Source organism: Callospermophilus lateralis, chromosome 16 (assembly GCF_048772815.1).
Source record: "Callospermophilus lateralis isolate mCalLat2 chromosome 16, mCalLat2.hap1, whole genome shotgun sequence".
Taxonomy (NCBI): Eukaryota; Metazoa; Chordata; class Mammalia; order Rodentia; family Sciuridae; genus Callospermophilus; species Callospermophilus lateralis.
The window spans coordinates 54322246-54346135 of NC_135320.1; the positions used below are offsets into that span (position 1 = coordinate 54322246).

The following is a 23890-nucleotide window of genomic DNA, read 5'->3' on the forward strand; positions in this document are numbered from 1 at the left end:
GATGAAGATAAAGTTTGGGGCTGTGGCTGTGGCTCAGTGGTAGAGTGCTTACCTAGCATGTTTGAGGCACTGGGTTTGATCCTCAGCACCACATAAAAATAAATAAGCCAGGCACCATGACACACGCTTGTAATCCCAGCCCCTTGGGAGGCTGAGGTGGGAGGATTGTGAGTTCAAAGCCAGCCCCAGCAACTTAGTGAAGCACTTAGCAATTCAGTGAGACCCTGGCTGGGAACTGTGGCTCAGTGATTAAGCACCCCTGGGTTCAATCCTCAGTACCAAATAAATAAATAAATAAATAAATATATTGTGTCCATCTACAACTAAAATATATATATATATATATATATATATATATATATATATATATATATATATATATATATATATTTAAACTTGGTTGTGGTTTTTTGTAGGTGCCCTTTATCTGTTCCTTTTTATTTCTAGTTTGTGGAGTGTTTTCATCATGAAAAGGTATTGAATTTTGTCAAATTACATTTTATATCAGGTAGGTTTTGTCCTTTATTCCATTTCTATATTAAATGATTTTTTTTTAAAGAGAGAGTGAGAGAGGAGAAAGAGAGAGAGAGAGAATTTTAATATTTATTTATTTATTTTTTGTTATCGGCAGACACAACATCTTTGTTTTGTATGTGGTGCTGAGGATCGAACCCGGGCCGCACACATGCCAGGTGAGCGTGCTACCGCTTGAGCCACATCCCCAGCCCATATATTAAATGATTTTAAAACATTATTCAGACTTTCTCTTCTGCCCCATGTGTGGGCTGGCCATCTGGGGAATCTTGGTGCCCTTTTGTTAGGCCGGGTCAGTGATGCTGGGCTATCTTAGAAACTTTGCTGTAAGAGAAAGAAACTTTCAATTTAAAAACTTTGATTAGTGCATCTTTTTCTCAACATCATTCTTTTAAAAAAATACATATTCATAGATGGTGTACATGGAGCCAGTGATTTTCTGGCACTTTCTATAATTGGAAGTTGCTTTGTCAATTCTTGTTTTAAATGAGTCAAGACATTCCTTTTGCTGCTTCTCAGAGACTCCTTCCTCACTAATGAAATTGTTTGCCTTTTTTCATTGCTTTCTATTTTTCTCCATTTTGTGATTTATGTGTGACTCTCAGCAGACTGTCACATTTTTCTTTCCACTAACCATTTGTAATGTTTCCCCTTCTGTTGGACTCTGTTAATATCCATGTCCTACTTGTTTTCTTTGGCAAGAGAGAATGTGGAAAAGTCCTAACTTTTGATATTTTTGCTATTGTCGAGTCCCTACTTACCGAGCTCTGCCAGCGTGCTGGGGGATCTCATAGGACAGATGCACATAGTCATTGCCCAAATATCTTGCAACCTGATGGAGCACCAGGCAAACAGTGCAGACGTGGACTCATTAATGTCCTTGAGTGAAGGTAATTAATTGAGTGTCACAGGGAAGACTCTGTTGGCTTCTAATCACAGATCACTTTGTGCCAGTTCCTAGGTTTAAGGATGAAAGGAGCAGTAATCTGTACTGCTGAGTGGTGCGTCCACGCATGCCTGGTCCATTCAGCCTTGTCAATGTTTAAGGAGACAATAATCTTTCCACTTACTTTAGCCTATACTCAAAGGTTCTCCACTGAACCCTGTTGTCTCATTCTTTTTTGTGTGTGTGGGGGTACTAAGTATTGAATCCAGGGGCACTTAACCATTGAGCCACACCCCCAACCTTTTTTTTTTTTTTTTTGTATTTTAATTAGAGACAGGGTCTAGCTGAGTTGCTCAGGGCCTCACTAAGTTGCTGAGGCTGACTTTGAACTTGTGATCCTCTTGCCTCAGCCTCCTGAGCCTCTGGGATTACTGTTGTCTCATTCTTGAGAGACAGCCTCATCAACCTATATGCCCCAAAACTACACGGCTCCAAACACCAGGTTAAAAGCTATAGCAGCCCAGTTCCTTCTAAGCATAGTGTAGGACAAGATCCATAAACAAGCAAAGACCTACCTGGTCCCTGTCCTCGGGATCTCATGGTGAAGTTCAAGACCACATAAAAACATTTGAGTCTTCTTTGAAATGCGTTTTGTTTTCCTGAACAAGTTTTTTTTTTTTTTTTTTTTTAACTTGCTGTAGTTTTTTCCTAATCCCTATCATCTGACTTTCTAAGGTGGGATGATATATTTATGTTTATTTAGAAATTATTTCAACCAGTACAATAGTGCCATCAGTCATCTTTTCCTTAAGGGACCCTCTGGACCTGAAATCAGCAGTCCATGTTGATAGGGTATCCCGAAAGGAGCACTGCCCTTCTAGAAAGTTTTCCTGAACTGAACCACAGTAGAAACCCAACTACTCCTCTTGCAACCCCACATCTCCAGCTCCAACAGGTGAGCAGCTGCCTGATAGGCCAGTGCTTCCTCTCCCAGAGGTGACATCAGCCCTTCTACTTGAGGGAGAGGGAAGGGAACACCAATGGTTTACAGGGCACTGGAACACCATCAGTCATCTAGATACACAATACAAGTGAGGTGCATTGCAATTTTACATTTCTACTCACGCATTCAGTACAAGATTTATCTTAGGCTATTGGTCTTTCTCTTCTTTATTTTCCTCATACTCTGGTCACCTTTGTGTTTCTCGTCTCATTTCGATCAGTCCTCTAGGCCAGATAGCTAGGTCTCAAATCAGGATAATTCTAATGGAAAACAAAAAGTTCTAATGTTTACAGGGAACAAATGGATGCTTATGTCAAAAGTCCACATTTGAGGTTCTTCATGAATGTGAAACCTGGATCAAATAACCCCCACCCCTGAACAGATCCTTGCTGTGCAACCCTAAGTAGAGACAGGTAATTGAGGCAGTGTTCCACACGTAGCTACCCATGTATTATTAAGTAGTTATCACTGAAAGACGACGAGCCTTGATCATTCTTTCAATCATTGTATCCAACTTGTGTGCTCTCAGATACCACACACTCTCACCCTCGTGTGTTTGCATGAATGCCTACATGAGAACTGAAAGTCTTAACCCTACACTTCTGAGTAAGGTTCTCTGTGCATCCAGTGATAGCAGAGCCACTAACAGAAAAGGTGAATTTGATTTCCCCAGCAGCTTTTATTATCAACTTGCATTTGCATCCCCTAACCTCTTGCTACAGGGCAAGGTAACCCAGAAGTTAAATAATCATTTGTTCTGACTTCATATTTCAAGACACCAAACTTGCTTCTGCTTCATTATTTTTTTGGCAGAAAAATAGAAGATCATCCCATACGGTAGAACAACTCAGTTGTCCTAGTTGACTTGGCCCCAGCCATGTTCCATAGAAAGATTTCCTATTCTAAAGAATTCTGATGGAACTCCCTGGGGAAAGAACACCCATTTTAGTTGGCATACAACAGAGTCATTGGAATCAGTTTCGAACTCACAATTTCCTTAAAAAAATTGGAAGGATTTCCAGATTGCTATTGTTTTCCTGGTAATTTACTAGATCATACTGGTGTCTTGGAATTGGGCTACACATTTTAACTGTAAGTTTCCATAAACTGTAACTCAACTTCCCTAGCTCCTAGGGGATTTTCACTGGCCTGGACTCAGGAAGAATTTTCTTCTGTGGGATCCAAGGCTTCAGAGACCAAACATTTCCTGAAGACTTTTCTCTGCTTTCTGACCTCCACCTTCCTCCTCCCAAAGACATACAAAGAAACTATTTCTGATCAGTACAGGCAGCCAAGAGCGTCCTGTGAGCTGCAGGGTAACAGAATAAGGGACCTGAATCCAAGATTCTTTCTTGGCTATTATGGTGCCATTGGGTTGCTTAATGACCACAGTGAGTTAACCCCTTGCTTTATATCTAGGATTCTAATTATCCACCCCTGGAGCTTTTAAGAATTGATTTTGTACATGGCACTTATTCATATTCCAGAAACTAACTGCCATCAAATAGTGGTGATGGTTAGTTACAAAACACAGGCAATCAAAAGCCCTTAAAATGATTACACTCTGGTACATCCAGAGAATTTGCAACTGGTTAGTTCTGGGCCTCTCCCAGTAGCTTGTCAAAACCTGAACTAGGTGCTTTGGGTTAGCAGTTCGGAGACAGAATTTTGGAGCTTTATTAGGAGATGTCCTGGCCTGTAGAGCACACTCACCCCAGCTGGCTAGGAGCAGGAGAGCTGTGGGAGAGCCAGCCCTCTCTCCTCTATTGTCCATTCCTGCTGTCTGCATCCCTCCATGTTTCAGTGGGGACCTCCAAAGTAAGGTTTTCCCACTTGACAAAGTTACGAATGTCTTTCCCATAATTTCTGAAGTCTTGTTTGAACTAGACTTTCACTGTTCTTGCAGGGTAGGAATTTTGTCTCCTCTACATCCTGGCGTCCTTACCCCATCCCCACCTCGGGGCCTGGTTCCTGGCCAGTGGATGCTCTGTGAATATGAACTGGCTCTGGTGAGGTGATCTGTGTAGTGCCAAGGAAGTTCCTGGCACTTGTCACCAATTATCCAGATTTTCATCACTTTTTTCTTCATCATTGTCGATGGATGCCTTTTTGCAGAAAATAACCCCCAAATTCAGGTTATAAGACTCCCTCCATGTCTCTCATCCCCAGGGGATACCTCCCCAACCTTATCCCCACCCGGACAAGCCCCTGAAGCTCCCTGTTAATTCTGGGCGGGTGGCTCCCTAACCCCGGAGTCAGGTCCAGAAGTGGCTGCAGGCAGGGCGCGCGGCCAGGGTGCAGCTCGGGGGGCTGCCTACAGGGTGGGGCCGCGCTCGCCGCCGCTCCCTCTCCACGCCTTCCCGGTCCCCAAAGAGGACACCCCTCCTCCTGCCGGCCCTCTCCCCACCCTCGCCGCGGCGCCGCCTCCCCCGCGCCCGCCCTTGCCCGGAGCCTCCCAGGCAGCCAGCGAGCAAGGGGAGCGCTCTGGAATGGGACTTGGAGGAGGCGGCGGCGCGGTAGACGGCTGCAGCGGCTCGGGCTCCTTGCTCGTCTTCCACGAGCGATCCCCGAGGACAGCCGCGGCCCTCGGCGGGGCGAGGAGGCCAGAGAGCGAGACCCGCGGGGCTGCGCCTCTGCCTCGCTTCGCAGGCGCCAGCGGCGGTGGTTGCAGGTGAGCGTGGCGCGCGGTCCGCGGGATTGTGCTCGACCCGGCTGCCCCGGGGCGCAGGCAGATCAAGCCCAGGCTGGCGGACGCACGCGGGCGCTCTGTCCACGCCCGCGCCGCGACCCGGCGGCTCCGCGCGACCCGAGCGCCCCGGCTGGACTGTAGCCTCTGACCCCTCTGGGGAGAGCGGGACAAGGAGGCGTCACTGTCCAGAGGGGGAGAAGTCCCATCACACCGGGAGGGGAGGGCTGGGCGCGCTCCCTGCGCGGGGCTCACAGAGGTAGCTGCCCGAGAGGGCCGGGTGAGGGCGCTGTGCCCCGCAGCGGGGACACCTAGACCCGGTCTACACCGATCTGGGGAATGGGACTTGTTGAGCCGGTATCCAGTGAAGATTCCTATTCAATTGGCCAGAAATGATTGCGACTGACCTCTTGGTATCTCACTGCCCGTGTCATCTGGATTCCCTTCTCCTTCTCAAAGGCGGCCAGAGCTTCAGCTTCCCTTATTGTGGAAGAGGGAGAGAAAAGGGAGGGCATACTGTGGTAGTTGCTAGAAACCAGGAGGACAGTTCGAGAGGGGAGCATGCCTGGCAGGGCGTCCAGGACTGGGTGCACAGGAAGTTACCCTCCTTAGGGACATGCTCCCAGGACAAACCCAATTAATGGAGTTCCAAATCGTCATAAATCAGAAAGCCGCATTGCAACTGCATCAAGGGCAAGTACCACTCATCAGCCTTTGAGGAATGGGGCAGTCAGGCTCCAGGGGCCGTGGTGTTAATCAGGCAGAGACACCAGGCCAGCCTGCCTGATTAAAACCCCACCTGTGAAGCTTATAGGCTGGAATACTTGGAGGTGAACCATGCCTTTGTCTCCTCTTCCAATGGGGATGATAATACTAAAGGACTATGAGGACTAAAGGAGATGTGACCAGTCCTGAAAAACAGTTCCAGGAGCATCCTAAGATTAGGTGGTGAGCTCCATCACCTGTCTTTCCAGACAAAACAAGGAGTTTGTATGAGCAGTGAATTTGCCCCCTCTGTAGTTCATGAAGAAGGGCTCTTGGTGGGTCTGTAAGGGTGGCAGATAATCCAAATGTATTTAACTGTAGTTTTCCACCCAGAAGTTACACTTACACAGTGAAGCACAGGGCTTCACAAATTCCTGTCAAGGTACCAAGGTGGGTTTGTGGCCTGGAAAGTTTCCTTTGAGCCCCTGAAGCTTGGTCCTTTATATTCCCCAGAAAAGGCAGATGCCCGTGGCTCTTTGCCCTCCATTTCCATATCCATCCACACTTCTGTTCTGGCAACAGAATCCAATCTCAGGGCCCAAAGTTGCTAGGTCTCTCTTTTTTCTACAAATCAGGATTCTGGGGGCCCTGGCTCCCAGATTCCAGACCCAGACATACCAGACCATCCAGGCCTGAGCTCATTGCTGAAGGTAGAGTCATGGTAGAGTTCAAACCTGAAATACCCTTAGACAATAATTAGGTCTTAAGCTCCTATCGGCTAACACTAGGTATCTCTGTCAGCAGAATACAGTGGAAATGAGGCCCAAGATTTGAAGAAGAGGATAGAGATGATTGCTTCTTGAAAGATGGGAAAGGAAAAAGAGAGTCGTTGAGGATCTGGAAAAAAAAAATCCCACTGCTTGCCTAGAAGCAGTTCTCTCTGGGATCTAAGTGAGGTGAGGGTAGGGAAGGGGAAGAGAGGGAGACAGGCCCAGGTCTCAGGAAAGGCAGACTGGGTGGGCAGCAACAATGGAGATGCGAAGGTGAGTGGTTAGCAGGCAAGGTGACTGCTAGACTCCCTGCCCTCATGTGCAATCCTTTCCTAGAAGTCCCATCTTTTAGGGAAGCTAAGGAGGACTCCCCTGGGTAAGATACATGTAGAGGTGACTCAGGAGGCTCAGGAGAAGCGGGAGGGTGAAGCTCAAGGAGAGAGTGGAGAATGTCATTACAGTTGCTAGTAAACAGTGCCAGGGAGGCCCTTCCAAGGGACCAGTTGCCACTTGGAGCTTCAGCCTGTGAGGTCATCCTTGAACCCTGCCATGTGCCTCAGCAGACAGCCACTACTGCCTGAAGGGGCTCAAAGGCAGGCCTGGGCTGAATTCCAGAGGCTTCGGCTATTATGAGTAATGACTATGACAGCAACTTTGACAGTGATGAAAGGTAGTGGAAGTATAGCACACTGCCCTGAAAGGACCTGGGCTCCAGTTATAGTCTATCACAGCTATAAGGACTTTGAAAAATTACTTAAGACTCCATGCCTCAGTTTCCTCATCTATACATAAGGAATAGGATTGTGGAGAAAATAAAACTACTTAGGACACATGAAGAGTAAATGTTCAGGGTTGGTTGGGGTTGTAGCTCAGTGGTGGAATGATTGCCTGTCATGCATGAGACACTGGGTTTGATCCTCAGCACATAAAAATAAATAAATAAAATAAAGGTATTTTGTCCATCTATTACTAAAAATATTTTTTAAAAAATAGTCAATGTTTGATATTTATTGGTTTTACTTATTGTTACTATTGGCTTTAATTGTATCATCCACCAGATGGGTGTGATTCTGTCATAAGGTGTTTTAAGGGTCAATCGAAGTAGCTAACATGAATTTATCCAAGATAGGGTGTAGGTGTAGATGTAGTAAACATTCAGAATGAGTTGCTTGATATGGGAATTTTCACAGAATATCTGTACAGTGGCTGAACAGATGGATCAAGTAACATTTTTGGGAGGGGATAATACTGGGGATTGAACTCAGGGACATTCAACCACTGAGTCACATTCCCAGCCCTATTTTGTATTTTATTTAGAGATAAGGTCTCACTGAGTTGCTTAGTGCCAAGCTGTTGCTGAGTCTGCCTTTGAAGCTGCAATCCTCCTGTCCCGAGCTGCTGGGATCACAGGTGTGCGCAGTGGCAACTAACATTTTTTTTTGAAACTTTTTTAAGAGGGTTGTCTGAGAAAACTTTTGTCTACTTGTAGAAAGCATGGCTCACTGCCCCTTAGAATACTTGTTGCTGTTTTAGATACTGTATTAGTTTCTTATGGCTGCTATAACAAAGGAGCCTAGTAGTCAAAAAAAAAAAAAAAAATTACCTTGCAATCCTGGAGTTCAGAAATCTGAAATGGGGCAGCACTCAGCAGTGTACCCCTGTAATCCCAGCTACTTGTAGGGCTGGGGAAGGAGGATTGCAAATTTGAGGCCACCTCAGCAATTCAGTGAGGCCCTTAGCAATTTAAGGAGACGTCTCAAAATGAAAAATAAGAAGGGATGGGGAAGTAGCTCAGTAGTAAAGCACTTACCTGGCATGCATAAGGCCTTGGGTTTAGTACTTCAGGGGGAAAATGTCTGGAATGGGTCTTTTGGGGCTAAAATCAGGTTCAAGAGGGCTGCATCCCCTCTGTAGGCTCTAGGAAAAACCTGTTCTCTTGTTTTCTGATTCCTAAAAATTGACTGCTTTTCTTGACTCCTGGTCCCTCTATCTTCAAAAGCAGCAATGACATCTTCCAATATTTCTCTGTGTTCTGCTCTTTGTATGTCTTTCTCTCTTTTCTTCTGTATTTTTTTTGGGGGGAGGGGTATCAGGGATTGAACTCAGGGGCACTGGCCAACTGAGCCACATCCCTAGTCCTATTTTGTATTTTATTAGAGATAGGGTCTCATTGAGTTGCTTAGCACCTTGCTAAATTGCTGAGGCTGGCTTTGAACTCGCGATCCTCCTGCCTCAGCCTCCTGAGCCACTGGGATTACAGGTGTGCCACTGCAACCGGCTTCCCTTCTGTCTTTTGCCCCCGCCTTTTTTCTTTTTCTCCCTCTCCCTCAGTCTCCCCTGCTCCAATTGCCCCCCCCCTTCTCGTTATTGTTTCCCTCTTACAAAGATTCTTGTGATAACATTTGGTGCACATGGAAAAGCCCCCAGTAATTTTCCCAACTCAAGATCCTTAACTGAGCCGCATCTGCAAAGTCCCTTTGTGAACCTTATTCCTTTTGAACTCAGATCAGAAGATGCTATTTTTCCTTTTCCTGAACTAACCTAAACTTTTGGCCCTAACTTCTCAGGACAACTGTTTCCCATCAATAGCATTTATTGACTTTTCCAGATCACAATTATCTAGCTCTTTCTCCTCCTCTATTTCCAGAGAAATAGAAAAAATGCCCACTAGGGCAATGTCTGTGCTAAGGAAATCCCCACCTAATGATGTTTGACTTCCCTGAGATTCTTAGGCAGTCTGTATTAGTTTCCTATTGCTGCTGTAACAAGTTACCATAAGCTTAGTGGGTTAAAACTTTACAAATTTATTATCTTGCAGTTCTGGAGGTCAGAATTCTGCAACGATTCTCACTGGACTAAAATCAAGGTATTGGCAAGACTGGAGCCTTCTGGAGAATCTTGGGGAGAATCTGTTTGCTTGCCTTTTCCTCCTTCTAGAAGGTGCCACATCAATTGGCTGTTGCTGCTCCCATCTTTGAAGCTGTTAACACTGGACTGAGTCCTCATACTGCCACTTCTCTGCTTTTCTCTTCTGCTCTGCTTTTAAGGATTCTTGTGATTATGTTGCATTTTCATGGATAATCCAGGGTTATCTCCCTATATTTAAGGTCATCTAATCAACAATCTGAATTCCTTTTGTCATGTAGCCACCACATTTACAGGTTGTGGGGGTGAGGACATGGACGTCTTTGGAAGGCCATCACTCTGCCTACCTGAGAGGTCCTGAAAGTGAATCCCAAGCAGTGATTTTTCGTGCAGCCCTATTTTTTAAAATATTTATTGTTTAGTTGTACACAACACCTTTATTTTGTTTATTTATTTTTATGTGGTGCTGAGGATCGAACCCAGGGTCTCGAACATGCTAGGCAAGGGCTCTACCACTGAGCCACAACCCCAGCCCTGCAGCCCTATTTTTTTTCTAGAAGGTGCATGATACCCCACTCAGGAGAGAACCCCTTTGAGGGGCTGGGGTTGTGGCTCAGTGGTAGAATACTTGCCTAGCACTTGCCCAAAAGGACAAAACTAAACTACAACCAGAATCAGAATAGTGGCTACACCTGGGGTGTTAGTGCACAGAAATGGGAGTGAGTTGGGTCTCTGGATACTGGGACTGTTCTGTTTATAGATCAGATTGCTGATTATACATGTGTTCACATCAGAAAAATCAATCCAGCTACACTTTTTTATATACATACTTCAATTAAAAGTTTCATTAAAAAAACAATAAAACTAATCTATGATGACAAAAGTTAGAACTGTAGGTATCTACAGGGGGTAGGCAATAATTGGGGACCAAGGAGGGGCTTCAGTGGCTGGGCACAGTGGTGCATGCCTGTAATCCCAGCAGCTCCGGAGGCTGAGGCTGGAGGATCACAAGTTCAAAGCCAGCCTTAGCAACTTAGTGAGGCCCTGAGCAACTCAGTGAGACCCTGTTTCTAAATCAAATATTTACAAGGGCTAGGGATGTGGCTCAGTGGTAAAGTGCCTCTGGGTTCAATCCCTGGTACAAAAAAAAAAAAAAAAAAAAAAAAAAAAAGGAAGAAGAAGAAAAGAAAATTAAAGAAATGAAGCAACATTGATATTGTATAGAGCCACCAGTCTGCAGTGGAAGGTGATGATGAGTGTGTGTGTGTATATGTGTGTGTGTGGTATTAATGGGGCAGTTGTTAACATTGTAACAGGGCCAGATTATGGGGCTTCAAATGCTGAGCTGAGTAGTCTAGATTTAGTAGTCTAGTCCTATTTGTATGTGGAAGTTACTTACTGTTTTTAAGCAGGAATATAATAAGCATGATATTGTGTTGGCAAGATGGGATTTAGCACTGGTGCCAGATGAGTTCAATACAGAGACTTGTAAATAGTTTATTGGGATTAGGTTCAGCTTCAAAGACCAGGATAACAGTGCAGAAAAAGACCAACATAACAATGGTTTAGAGAAGGAAGTTTATTTCTGTCTCAGAGTCAAGAAGCCTGGAGGCAGGGAGTCCAAAGCTTGTGTTGGGTCAGGGACCCACGCTCTACTGCCTTGTAGCTTTTTTGGAGCATGGCTTCTATTTCTGTGGTGTCTTACGGTTCAAGACAATTGCTCTGCCTTCAGCCAGGATGTCCTTATTCTAGGAATGAATAAGCAAGGAAGGTCATCCACTCACCCCAATGTTAAGGACACTTTCAGAAGCTATATGCAGCATGTATAGTGCCATCCCACAAGTCAGCACTTAGCTACCTGGCAGGAAGAAGGGGATGACCCTTATTTGGCACAGCCTGTGTCCCATGGGAAAGTGGGGGTTCCACTGCTAAAGAAGAAGGACAAAGGAGAGTTGGGAGACAGCTAGAAATCTCTGCCAAAGCCTTTGCAGTCTGTCTGATGGGAGCACAGCCAGGTCTAGATCTGTGACCATGGGAGGGATGGAAAGGGAAAGGGACGTGAGAGACGTCATGGGTAAAAAACCAGACAGGACTCAGCATGATTGGGCGAGAGGTAAAAAGACATGGGAGGAATTACCATGTAAGCCTAAATAGGAGGTGAGGATTTTTCCAAGGCATTATTCATTGAAAGAGAGGAAATTGCTTTATATCTGAGTCCTTGCAAAGTCTTCCAAGTACAGGGAGCTCTGTCAACTATTTTGAACAAAGTACTGCTTAGGGAAGGCATGTTAGCCAAAAATGACCTCAATCATGGTAGTTTGGATACTTATAGAAGCCAACCGACCAAAACTGGCAGAAATTTCAATTCAGATTTAGTAATTAGTCTTGAGGGTGCAACTTTATGACTGCAACTGTTGGATAACAGTTTAATCTCATACTTTTAAGGTCATTTTACAGAACAATATCATATATGGTTAAGTTGTAGGGATCATGGTGGATTTGTTTTCAGGACATATTAAAATTCTAGCTATCCTTATGCTGCATAAATGGAGAGTGGTGGTCTGGGATACAATTGCTAGTGACAGCATTCTATTTACTTTTTTGGATTCAAAAAATGCAATATCTCAAATATCTCAGAAGTGAAGATGCTCAAAAGGCATCTTTAGTGTTCACAAGAAACCAATGTTAGTAAGGCAAGTAAAGCTTTTGAGAACATTGTTTTATGAAATGTTTTATTATTCATTTTTTAAGATGACAAAACATTATGTTTAAATTAATATATTATGATATATTATGTTAGTCATAATATCAATATATTATAATATCATTTAATGTCTTAAATATGTATTTGTGACTAAACTGATGTTATTATAAGTAGATGTTTGACATTTCATCTACATTCTTTATAAATTGTAAATTCAAGTTTCTCAAGAAATTGTATGGGGCTCCTCCCACCAGGAAAGTGGGAGAGGGCCTTTTGTTAGGGTCATCTACATTTCAAACAAATACAGTCTGTAGAAGAAGGCCAGGCATTGAGTTTTATATAGAACAATGGCCAATTTTTTTGACATTTATTGATCTTCTATTGAATGAGTATTTATCCAAAGACTTATTGATTTTTCTAAAAATTTATTTACAAAATTTGGCACCCAGCATGTGGGGTACACAAAGGTGACAAGGCATAGTCCCAAGGAGCACCTCACCACTGAGGCAGGAAGACAGACATGGTAGCAAGAAAAATAAAGGAAGTGCTAGAGTAGACAACCAACTGGGATGGGTGGGAGAGTCAGTCCTTGGGAAAACTCAAGCACACTGACCAACTGGGTGATACATGAGCAGAACTTTCAGGGATGGCTGAATGTCATCATGACTACATAGAACACAGACTTTGCAGGCCAAGACACCAGCACGAATGAATGAGGGCACTCAGTGTGAAAGAATCTGAGCTCCTCAGACTCAGATGGGAACCTTGAGTAGATGTGGGAGCTGCCATGCTGCAGACGTGGCTGGTGGGCAGTCATGGAGGGCCCTGCGTGGTAATGTAGACAGTAAAGGCCAAAGAAAGATTCCAGACAGGAGGGACAGGGCCAGTAGGTGAAGGACCAGCACAAGGAGTGCAGTCCAGAGGTTGCTGGAAAAGTCTAGGTGAAAAAGGGTGGGAGCACAGCTTTGGTTACACGGAGGGAACTGTCAGGGGGCCTGGATGGGGAAGGTGCAGAATGAAGTGGGTGCAGAAGGAAGGTGGGAAAACTAGTTTGTGTACCCATGAATGTGGTGGGGATGCAGAAGACACCAGGGGGTTGGCTCCAAGTTTCTGATCAGGATGTTGAGATGGATGAGCACATGATGTTACCTTGACCATGAAAGGACTTGAGTGGGAGAAGATGAGTTCATGCTTGGACAGGCAGAGTTGGCAAGCAGGCCATCACCACTAGGTAGAAGTTAAAGACAGCCATGTCAGGTCAACCTCAGCAAGAACTGAGGTCTAATATCTAGAACTGCCTGGGAACCATGATGGCTTTGAGTCCTAGCAGAGACTGGCTTCTCATTTGTGGTCACACGGGCAATGGGAATTTGGCAGTAGGTGACAGGCAGGAAGGCAGGGCCTTTGATGTTTCCCAACTCCAGCATTGTGTGATTCTCTGTGAATGTATCTAGTAGTGGGATGCACACCTGGGTTGTGACAGAGAGGTCTGAAAGGGACAAAATTATTGAAACTGGCATCTAAAAACTTACAAATTAGGGAAATCTTCTTTTCTTTTTTTTCTCTCCTCCTCCTCCTCCTTCTTTTTTCTTCTTCTTCTTCCTTCTTCTTCTTCTTCTTCTTTTAAACAAGTAAGCTGACTGCCTGATAGGTGACAAGAACAGAATCTGATTGTGAGGCTTGGACTGTCCATAAATTTTAGTGTTCCATCCATAAAATTAGGGTCCTATACACCTTGCAGAATGATTGTGGAGCTCAAATGAAATGATAATTTGCAAGATGTCCAGTTCACTGCCTGGTCCACCATAGACACATAATAAACATTACTGTCTCCCTGCTTTTTCTTCTTGTCTGAGCGGGACTTAGCACCCAGGAGGGTATCTTGCCACCTTCTTTAGGATAACAGAGTCTTCCTGGCCTGTGCCTGGTTTAGGTTGAAAGACATCGTTTTCGGGTCATGGTTCTTATTTTACAACGGACTGATTAAAGCCCAGAAGGGTAATGTCATCCATGTGAGGTCACACAGTGTCCAGAGGCAGGCCCACAGCACATAGTGTTGGCTCTGGTGGGTTTCTATGCGCCTGTTGAGTTGCAAGTGATGCTTAGAAGAACTCCTAGCTAAGACAGTCAGAACAATCTCCTCTCTCTTCCCCCAGCTCCATGGTAAAGCGAAATGAAAAGACTCATTGTTCCATCGGGGGAGAAAAATTGCTGAAACAAAAGTCATAGCCTTTGTATTATTTTAAAATATTCTTTCCATGTGCACAAAATGCTTCATGGAATCTGTTCAGATTGAATTAACCTCTATTTCTCAGAACAACAATTCTTCTCATGTGCTCATCTTTGAAAGGAACTGTTCTCCAACATTATTCTGTTTTCCAGTTAGAGATGGCTCCTGTTCTTCAAGTGCTGACAGCTGTGAATGCCAAATGTTGACAACCTTAAAGATGGCTGCATGCACTGGCTTGTTTTTCTCTTGTTTTCCTACCATTATATTTTTAAGGAAAACCTGTCTTGTCTGATAATAATATTACCATACTGGTTTTATGTTAGCATCCTTTTTTTTTTTTTCTTTTTTGGAGGGGGGGGTGGAGGGAACCAGGGATTGAACTCAGCGTTAAACCACTAAGCCACATCCCTAGTGCCCTTTTGGGAGAGTGGCTACTGGAGATTGAACTCAGGGACACTCAACCTCTGAGCCAGAGCCCCAGTCCTATTTTGTATTTTATTTAGAGACAGGATCTTGCCAAGTTGCTCAGGACCTTGCTAAGTTGCTGAGGCTGGCTTTGAATTTTTGATTCTCCTGCCTCAGCCTCCTGAGCCACTGGGATTATAGGTCTGTGCCACCAGCCTGGTGTTAGTTGGTGGCCCAGACCTATAATTAAAATTCATCAATTTTAAGTGTACAGATTCATGGGTTTGGATGAATGTCTAGCTCCACCATGATCATGGTGCAAACATTTCGATCTTCTCCCCAGTGTCCCTCACATCTCCTTTTGGCATGCCTGTCAGGGAACCACTGACCTGCCTTTTGTCCTGCAGTCCTGCCCTTGATTACATGTCATATAGATAGAATCTTTCAGTATGTAATCCTTTTGTATCTGGCTGCTTTCATTCAATAATTGTTTCTAGATTTACCCAGTAGATCATTCCTTGAATTGCTGTGAAGGATTCCATTGTGTGCATGTGCCATACTTTGTTGAACTGTCGATGGACTTTTGGATTGTTTTTAGTTTTTAGCTTTTACAATTAAAGCTTCTGTGAGCTTCTGAGTACAAGTGTTTGTGGGATGTGTAGACTTATCTTTTGGGTAAATACCTAGGATCAGGGTTGCTGGTGGGGACAAAACATCTGGTTTGCCTAAGATTTAGTATTTCTCAGGGTGTGGGAACTTTCAGTGCTAAAGCAGGGCTAGTCCTGGGTGAACAGGGACAGTCGGTTACCCTATGTCATTTGGCAAGGTTATGTTTAACCTTACAAGGAGTTGCTGAATTCTTTTTTTTTTTGCTATTGTATTTGTTGTGGCAACTTATTATGGTTTTAATTTTTTTTTAATGACTAAGAGTCTCGAACATTTTTATATGTTTGTTATCCAAATGTCTTCCTTGGCCGGGTGCAGTGGCACATGCCTATAATCCCAGCGGCTTGGTAGACTAAAGGAGGATCACAAGTTCAAAACCAGCCTCAGCAATTAGCAAGCCTCTAAGCAACTTAGTAAGACCCCATCTCAAAATAAAAAACAGGCTGGGGATGTGGCTCAGTGGTTAAGAGCCCTTGGGTTCAATATTTGTTCCAAAACAAACAAACAACCACCCACAAGTATATTTTTTGGCAATAGGACTCTTCAAACCTTTTTTTACCTTTTTAAGTGGGTTGTTTGTCTTTTTTCTTTTTCAGTTATAAGAATCTATACAGTTTGGATATAAATAATTTATCAGATATATGTTTTGCAGATATAATCTACCAGTTTTTGGCTTGCCATGCCATTGCATTGTGAAAGCAGAGTTTTAAATGTTTTTCAGGTAAAATGTGTGTGTGCATATGTGTGTGCGTGTTGTTGTTGTTGTTGGGTTTTTTTTTTTTTTTTTTTGGTGTTGGGGATTTAACCCAGGATTTTGTGCATGTGAGGCAAGCACTCTACCAACTGAGCTATATCTCCAGCCCTAAAATGTATATTTTAAAGTTATGAATTTTGTGTTATATTTTACTATAAGAATATTCATAAGTAATCATAAAAGTTAATTTAATGATCATGAAATGACTTGATATGACAAACTTAACAATGTATACTTCCTGTTAATTGGTTTGCATGCAGAATGATGTGATAATGATGACGATAATAACAATAGTAAATAGCTAACACTTATTCCACATGTACTATGTGTTAGGCACTGGCTTCAGTGGTATATATGTACAACCAGGAGCAAGGAGGAGCAATAGTCCTGGAAATGACTTCAAAGTACAGTTGTATCAGGAAGGAAGAGGGCCTTGAGAGCATGTTGGATACATTTTGGATGAATAGACATGGACTTTGTATTTGCTTTATTTAGAGGAAAGGGAATGGCATTAAAATAATAAATCACATATTAATGATGTCACACACAGCATCATATAAAATCAAGTCACAAATGCCAAAGATATTTAAAAGTAAATAATAGGTTTAAGATTAGAGGAAGAGGCAGAATATTCTAAGTTTTCTTCCTTTTCTCAGAATCTCGGAGTTAAGGGATCTGTCTATCTGGCAGAGAGTAAGTTGTTCAAGGGGGTGGGAAGTAGTTACCCATAAGGAGTAAGCGCACTCCGGTTTCACTCCCGATGAGGCATGTGACTGCGAGGGAGTGACTTTTCTGAGTTACTGTAATAATTAAATCACTTAGTACTTTTAAAGCACTTGGCCCAGTGCCTGGCACATAGAAAGTGCTGAATAAACATTCCCTATTCTTCATAGAATGCAAATGCATAGTATAAAGTGAGCTGACTTCATACAGCAAGTGTGAAAAATGGTGGGACTTTGAGAGTCCACAGGCCATTACCAGGTCAGTTCCTGAAAGCAACTGGCTGGACAACTTGCTGAATTATTCAGTATTTTTTGTGAAGTTTGGGAACTGGTCTTTGCCCCACCCCTGTCTCTGACAGGGAAACAGCTATGACCTTTTATGAATTGCCCTCTGGGGATTTGACTCGAAACTACTTGAGTTTTCTTCTGATCAATGCATTGGCAAATTGGCTTGCTCACCCTGGGCTTGAGTCTGGGCTCTGACCCTTGCTAACTGTTTGTGACCTTAGGCAAGCTACTTAACCACCCTGAGCCTTATGGGGATTTGGGATGAATATTAGTTAGTTGAGTGAGCTGATAGATGTAAAGTATTTAGAATAGTGCCTGGCACTTGGACTCAGTCTAGTGCAGAGTCCAAGCCCTTAATCACTGTATCATGCTCCCTCTTAATAAGTGTATGTGGGATGCAGGGAGGCTGGAGACCTATTGGCCATGTGATGCTATATTTTGTCAGCTACCTGTGCATTTCATGGGAAATTTATGTATTATTAATTGTGCCATCTGCTATTAATCTACTGAAGGAATAGTGTTAATTAGAATTTTCAATTTTTCCAAACTAAGATACAGAATGGGCCTGTGACTGGTGGATAACAAACTTAATGGATTGAAACTCCTTCAGGATAAGTTTTTTTCCCCCTTCCAGTTTTCCATTCCATCTTTTGGTGACCAAAAATTCCCACTGGGCATGCTCTGCTCAGAGTATTTAAGAACCTACCAATGAGGGCTACTCAAGTTATAAATCACCTAACACAAAAATGGCATTCTGAATGCAAGTGGTGTGTCTGGGACCTGAAAAGGCAGGGTGGGGGTTTGTAGCACCCAGAGTTTAGGAACACCCAGAAATCTCACCCATCCCTCTCTCCTGTTATGTGTCACAGCCTTGCTCTTCTTCCTGCTCTTGAAAATGGAGTCCATGCTGGTGGGCTGCGTGCTGCTGCTGCTGGGACAGAGCCTCTTCCTCTCCTCTGCGGCCAGAGAGCGTCCACACACCAGGTCCTTCGCCAGGGGCAGACATGCTCGGACCCACCCCCAGACGGCCCTCCTGGGTGAGTGACAGAACCACAGGTTGAGGGAGGGCCCTGGACCTGGGATGGGGTCTCTGGAGCTTTTCTGTCCCTGGGTCCTCTCTTGCCTATGCTGGGGGAAGGGGAATCTCAGTGCTGTTGAGAGCAGCCAGGGTTGATGGTGTGGTAGCAGGTTTTCAAAATATGATTACACCTCTCTAAAGTCTTCAGTTTAATCTGAGGCTCAGGACTTTTCTCTAATACACAGGGCAAGATTTTTCACTGAAAAGGTCCTTGTTGGATTTATCTGGACAACAGTGTTCTTAGAAATTTTTTTTTATTAGACTTTTCCAGATAAATCTGTGAATGATGCTTCCATTCATGGTGGCATAGGGAAAAGCAGACACATAGGAGAGCTGGGCTTATGAGCTCAATCCAGACATTCAGAATGAAGAACATCAGGCTTGATTATTTCCACCCAGTGAACAGGTTTTCTTCAGGAAAAAGGAAATGTCCTGAAATGGACAGAACTTAAATTGGCTGGTCTCAGCATGGGGTCCAGGGTGCCCAGGATATGGAGGTAATAGGCAGGTCGGCCAATGGAAAGAACTGGTTTTGGTATAGACCTGGGTTCAAGTCCTGCCTCTGCTACTTCTCAGGTGTGATACTTGGGACATGTAACTTTTCTCAGGCTCAATTTTCTTATTTACAAAATGGGAACTTGAATGCCAACCTTGGAACACTGGCAGGAGGATTGCAAGTTCACTCTTCATTTTTGTGAAGAGTGGATTAGGGAAAATATGTAAACTGTAAGCATGCAGCAAATGATGGCTTTATCTGAGCTTTCAGTCCATGAAGATCTTTGAAGCTGTACTTCACATGTATAGCTTCTTGGCCAGTCATTAGAGTCAGACACCCGTGAAGGATACTTAGGGAACTGCCCTGCAACCTGGTAACTTCAGCATCCAAAATTACAATCAGGGACTAAAGGGATCACAGGGCCTTGTTTTGAGAGGTCAGACTCTTTACTGACACTGACTAAATAATGACCCCAGTGATACTAGGTCCTTCATGTCTCCCATCTGATGAACATCCCTCTTCCAAAGTGACATAAATATAATACTTCTGCACATGTGAAAAGGACTTGGGGATGCTTAATACATTGATTTAAGGGTTTTTTAAAAGCAAATTTCAAGTCAGGTGCACTGGCACATGACTGTAATCTCAGTGACTGGGGAGGCTAAAGCAGGAGGATTGAAAATTCAAGGCCAGCCTCAGCAATTTAGGGAGGCCCTAAGCAATTCAGCTAGACCCTGTCTCAAAATTAATAAGGAAAAGGCCAGGACTGGATGGAGTCTGGGGTTGTGGCTCAGTGGTAGAATGCTTGCTTAGCCTATATGAGACACTGGGTTCGATCCTCAGCACCACATATTAATAAATAAAATAAAGGTCCACTGACAACTAAAAAAAAAAAAATGCTAGGGATGTGACTCAGTGGTAAGGCAGCCCTGGGCTCAATCTTCAATCCAAAAAGAAAATTTCTAGATGATAAATACATATAGATATATAGAGAGAAAACTGAAAAAAATGTTGATGGATTCCTAAATTCCCAGCAGTGATTGTGCAGTTGCATTTCTTATGGAGCTGCTCTCTGGATCTCTCTGTGACACACACACACACACACACACACACACACACACACAGCTTCTGAGATAGGAGGAGGCAGAAGCCTGTTTTGCCAAAGGCATTGATCCCACATCCAGCACTGCCTCCTTTTCCTCATTTTTCTGGGGAAAGTGTCAAGGATAGTGAGGAGGACTTCACAGGTTCTATGCTTGTACATGTGTGTCTCAAAGTTTAACAGTAGAAATGGCAGAATTGTTTCTTAGGTTCAATTTTTTTTTGTTTTTAAAAATGTTTCTACTTATGCCTAATTTCAAATCAGAGTCTTAGTAACAACTCGAGCCAATTTAAAAACAAACAAAAAAACATGTTTCTATCCACCCTTCCAGTGAATGGTCAGCTGCTCACCCAGCAGCCTGTGCGGTCTGTCCACATGGGCTTCTTTTACCTGGTTCAGACGGGGGGGTGGAGTGGGGTGGAAACTTTAAGATGAATCGCTACCACTAGGAAGTACACAATATAGTGAAGGAGACAGGCATCTAAAAAGATCATTAATTTGGTGGAATCAGCGTGCAGGAGTAGAGACATATCCAAGTGACAGCTCCACTCTGCCTGCTGAGGCTGCTCAGTATAAGGCAGGGACTCGCCAGCTTTTTGATGTCAGGATCATTCCTGTGCACTTGAAAATTATTGAGGATCTCAAAGAGCTTTTTTTTTTTTTTTCCCTGAGGATTGAACCCAGGGGCACTTACTCACTGAGCCACATCCCCAGCCTTTTTTATATTTTATTTCGAGACAGCATTTTACTAAGTTGCTTAGGGCCTTTCTAAATTGCTGGTCTGGCCTTGAACTTGTGATTCTCCTGCCTTGGTCTCCAGAGCTGCCCAAAGAGCTTTGTCTGAGTTTGTATCTAGCAAGATTTACTAGATCAGAAATTGAAATGGAGAACTTAAAAAATACTCATTAATTAATTTAAGAATAACAACAATATGTCTATAGCATGCTAACATGAATTAGTTGTATTTTCTGTATGAACTGTATTTTCTCAGTAATAAAGAAATTAGTGAGGGTTGGGGTTGTGGCTCAGTGGTAGAGCGCTCACCTCACATGTGTGAGGCCCTGGGTTCAATCCTCAGCATCACATAAAAATAAATAAATAAATAAAATAAAGGTATTGTGTCCAACTACAACTAAAAAATAAATATTAAAAAAAAAAAGGAAATTAGTGAGAAGAGTGGCCCTATCTTACAATTTTGTAATTCTGTATCATGTCTGGCTTAGTAAAAGAGACCTGGATTCTTATTTCTCATCCATCTGTCACAAAATATTGTATTGGTTGGACTATAGAAAAAATATATGACTTCACACAGATATGGAGTTGGAAAAAGGAGGAGCATTTTTAATAGCCTTGTCATATTACTTGTGGATATTATTTTTCGATGCTACACTAAACTTGACAAATGGTTTCTTGGAATTGATTGCAATGTAAAATCTAAAACTTTTTGTCCCTGTGTACTCATGAGTGAGAGTATAAAGGCAAACATTAGTGTTATAGTGAAAGTAGTATGACCTTGTGAGTCCTCTGGAAGGATTTTAGGTACACCTAGAGGTCCCCAAACCATACTTTGAAAATGACTGGCTTAAGGGAATTGGTCTGTTCTCTCCCCTCTCCCTTCTCTTTTCCTTTGTAAGCAAAAGCCTTTTTTTAAAAAAATTGATGCATTATAATTATGCTTAATAATGGGATTCATTATGGCACTCTCACACATGCCATAACATAATTTGATGGATCTTATTCCTCTGTAGAGGGAATCGTTCCTCTTGAGGGTCATGGCCATATAGAGCCTGCAGGGATGAGCAGGCAGCAGAAGGGTGAATGAGGATGGAACGAGGAGATGGAACTAAACATGGCCCTGGGGATGCTGGGCCATCTGTAGGACAGGGAGTCTGAGCTTGAGATAAACCTGGAAGAGTCAGGAACTGGTCATTTAGGACATTTGAGGCTCCAACAAAGACCTCAAATCCCATTTTGCAAAAGTGGGAGCCCTGAGGATTACTTATAGCCAACAATGATGTTGATCACTTAGATTCTGCACCCATGGTACCCTTGGGACAGAGTCAACCTTTCTGGGCCTTGACAAAGGGCAGGACCTAACTAGCCCCTCTAACTAGAAAATGCTACTGGAGCAGGGCTCTCAGGCCAACAGGAGGATGAACAAGCACATTCTCCAGCCCAAAGTCCCTTCCAGGTGAGGGCCCTGGCAGGTGGAGTTGGATCAGCAGGCTGTGCTGTTCCCAGCACCTTGGGATTCCTCCCCACTTGCCCCATCTTTGGCAGGGGCACACATGTCCCCTTCCAAGCTCCTCCCTAAACCCTTCCTAGGGCTGCCAACTGCAAGACATGTGGTCCCACTAGTAATTATTGCCTGTGTTATTTGTGCACATTTTATTCTCTTTGTTACATCACTGTCATTTGGGGGTGGACCTGTTCCCAGGGCAACCACTGGGACATATCAGCCTTTGGGAAAACAATCCTCCTTCCTCAAACACCCACTGTATTCTTTTTTTTTTTTTTTTTTTTTTAGTTGTAGTTGAACACAATATCTTTATTTCACTTATTTATTTTTTGTCTGTGGTGCTGAGAATCGAATCCAGGGTCTCACACGTGCAAGGCAAGCGCTCTGCTGCTGTGCCACAACCCCAGCCCCACCCACTGTATTCTTAACTCCCCTTATTCCTAAGACTGAGAGAACACAGGCCACTCTGTCCTTCTGTCAGCTTGCTCTCCTGGTTGTCTCTCTTACCAGGTCTTATTGATATGCACTTTCTTTTCTAAATTTACCACCTCACTTATTTTATTTCTATGAACTTTGAGGCCTTTTCCTTCCCCTATAATAGAGACCCCTTTGGATCAATACTACCCAGTCAGAATTCATGTTTTGTGTTGTATGAGAGCACTTTGTGGCAATATGGCAGTAGATTCGAGAAATGGGTGGCAAAGATTTAAAAGGAATCTGGCCCCATAGTCTGGTCAGGGGATGGTGAGAGTGGAGGCCTTACTGCATGCATGCATGTGTGTGCATACACACACACACACACACACACACACACACACACGGCTGGGAAAAATTGTAGAGGTGTTCAGGGTAGAGGCAACAGAATTTAGTGAAACTTTTTCATAATTGTTAATTCATCATTTTAAAATGGGGTGAAGAAAATCTAAGAATTTACCGTATACAGCCCCCAGTTCTGCTCTTTGAAATCACAGTACGTTATCAAACACTTGTTTCCATTTGTACATATATCTGTAATTAAACCTGACACCGATATATTAGTAAAATTTTGATACATTGCATCTGAGGCTTTGAGGTGCCCTTTGAAATCTCCTAGATTCGCAACGTAATGGGAGGAGTTGGCTGGCTGGAGAATTTCAACCATCTGGCTTGGTGGTCAGTGCAGTTTTTCTCCAGACTTTGGGCTGGAGAATGTGCTTGTTCATCCTCCTGTTGGCCTGAGAGCCCTGCTCTCAGTAGCATTTTCTAGTTAGATGGGCTAGTTAGATCTAGTGCAGGTTTTCACCTAGCTTGGGCACTAGGAACATTTTCAAGCACTGGCTTCTGGTAAAGAAAGGATTTCCAGATTTCCGGCATCCTAAAACAATACCCCTAATTGAGGTTTGTTGACATCCTCAATAAGGTGGGAAAGTAGATGGAGAAGCCCTCAGAGTCTCCGGCTCTGCCACCAGCCTTACATCCCCTGAAGCCACTTTTTCATGATTAGAACTTTTTCCTTCTTCCTTGAGATTTCTGGGGCCTTTAAAAACCTCTTCCTACCACCAGGGGTTCCTGCCTCAGCCAAGATCCATCCCTGGCCAGGGTCAAGTCAAAGGCTACCTTATGCCTCCCAGCCAGACCAGGCCATCCTTCAGCAGCCCCCACGTGCTGCAGGTCCTTTGTCCCAGTGTCCACTCTGTCTACTTTCCCCTGCAAGGATAATAATGGTACCTACCTCAGAGGGATTTGTAGTGTCCTTATTTTTGTATTTGCCTTATTTT

At 43.6% G+C, this 23890-nt stretch overlaps 1 protein-coding gene across 3 annotated transcripts in view; it reads left to right on the plus strand.

Moving 5' to 3' along the window:
- The first annotated feature begins 4912 nt into the window (after positions 1-4912).
- Matn2 (matrilin 2) overlaps positions 4913-23890 on the plus strand; it is a 135231-nt gene continuing 116253 nt past the window's right edge. For all 3 annotated transcript variants that reach the window (XM_076835575.2, XM_076835576.2, XM_076835577.2), the window contains exons 1-2: positions 4913-5094; positions 18088-18255. In XM_076835575.2, the coding sequence (XP_076691690.1) occupies positions 18114-18255 (142 nt within the window). In that variant the 5' untranslated portion in view covers positions 4913-5094; positions 18088-18113. The remainder of the gene's footprint in view (positions 5095-18087; positions 18256-23890) is intronic.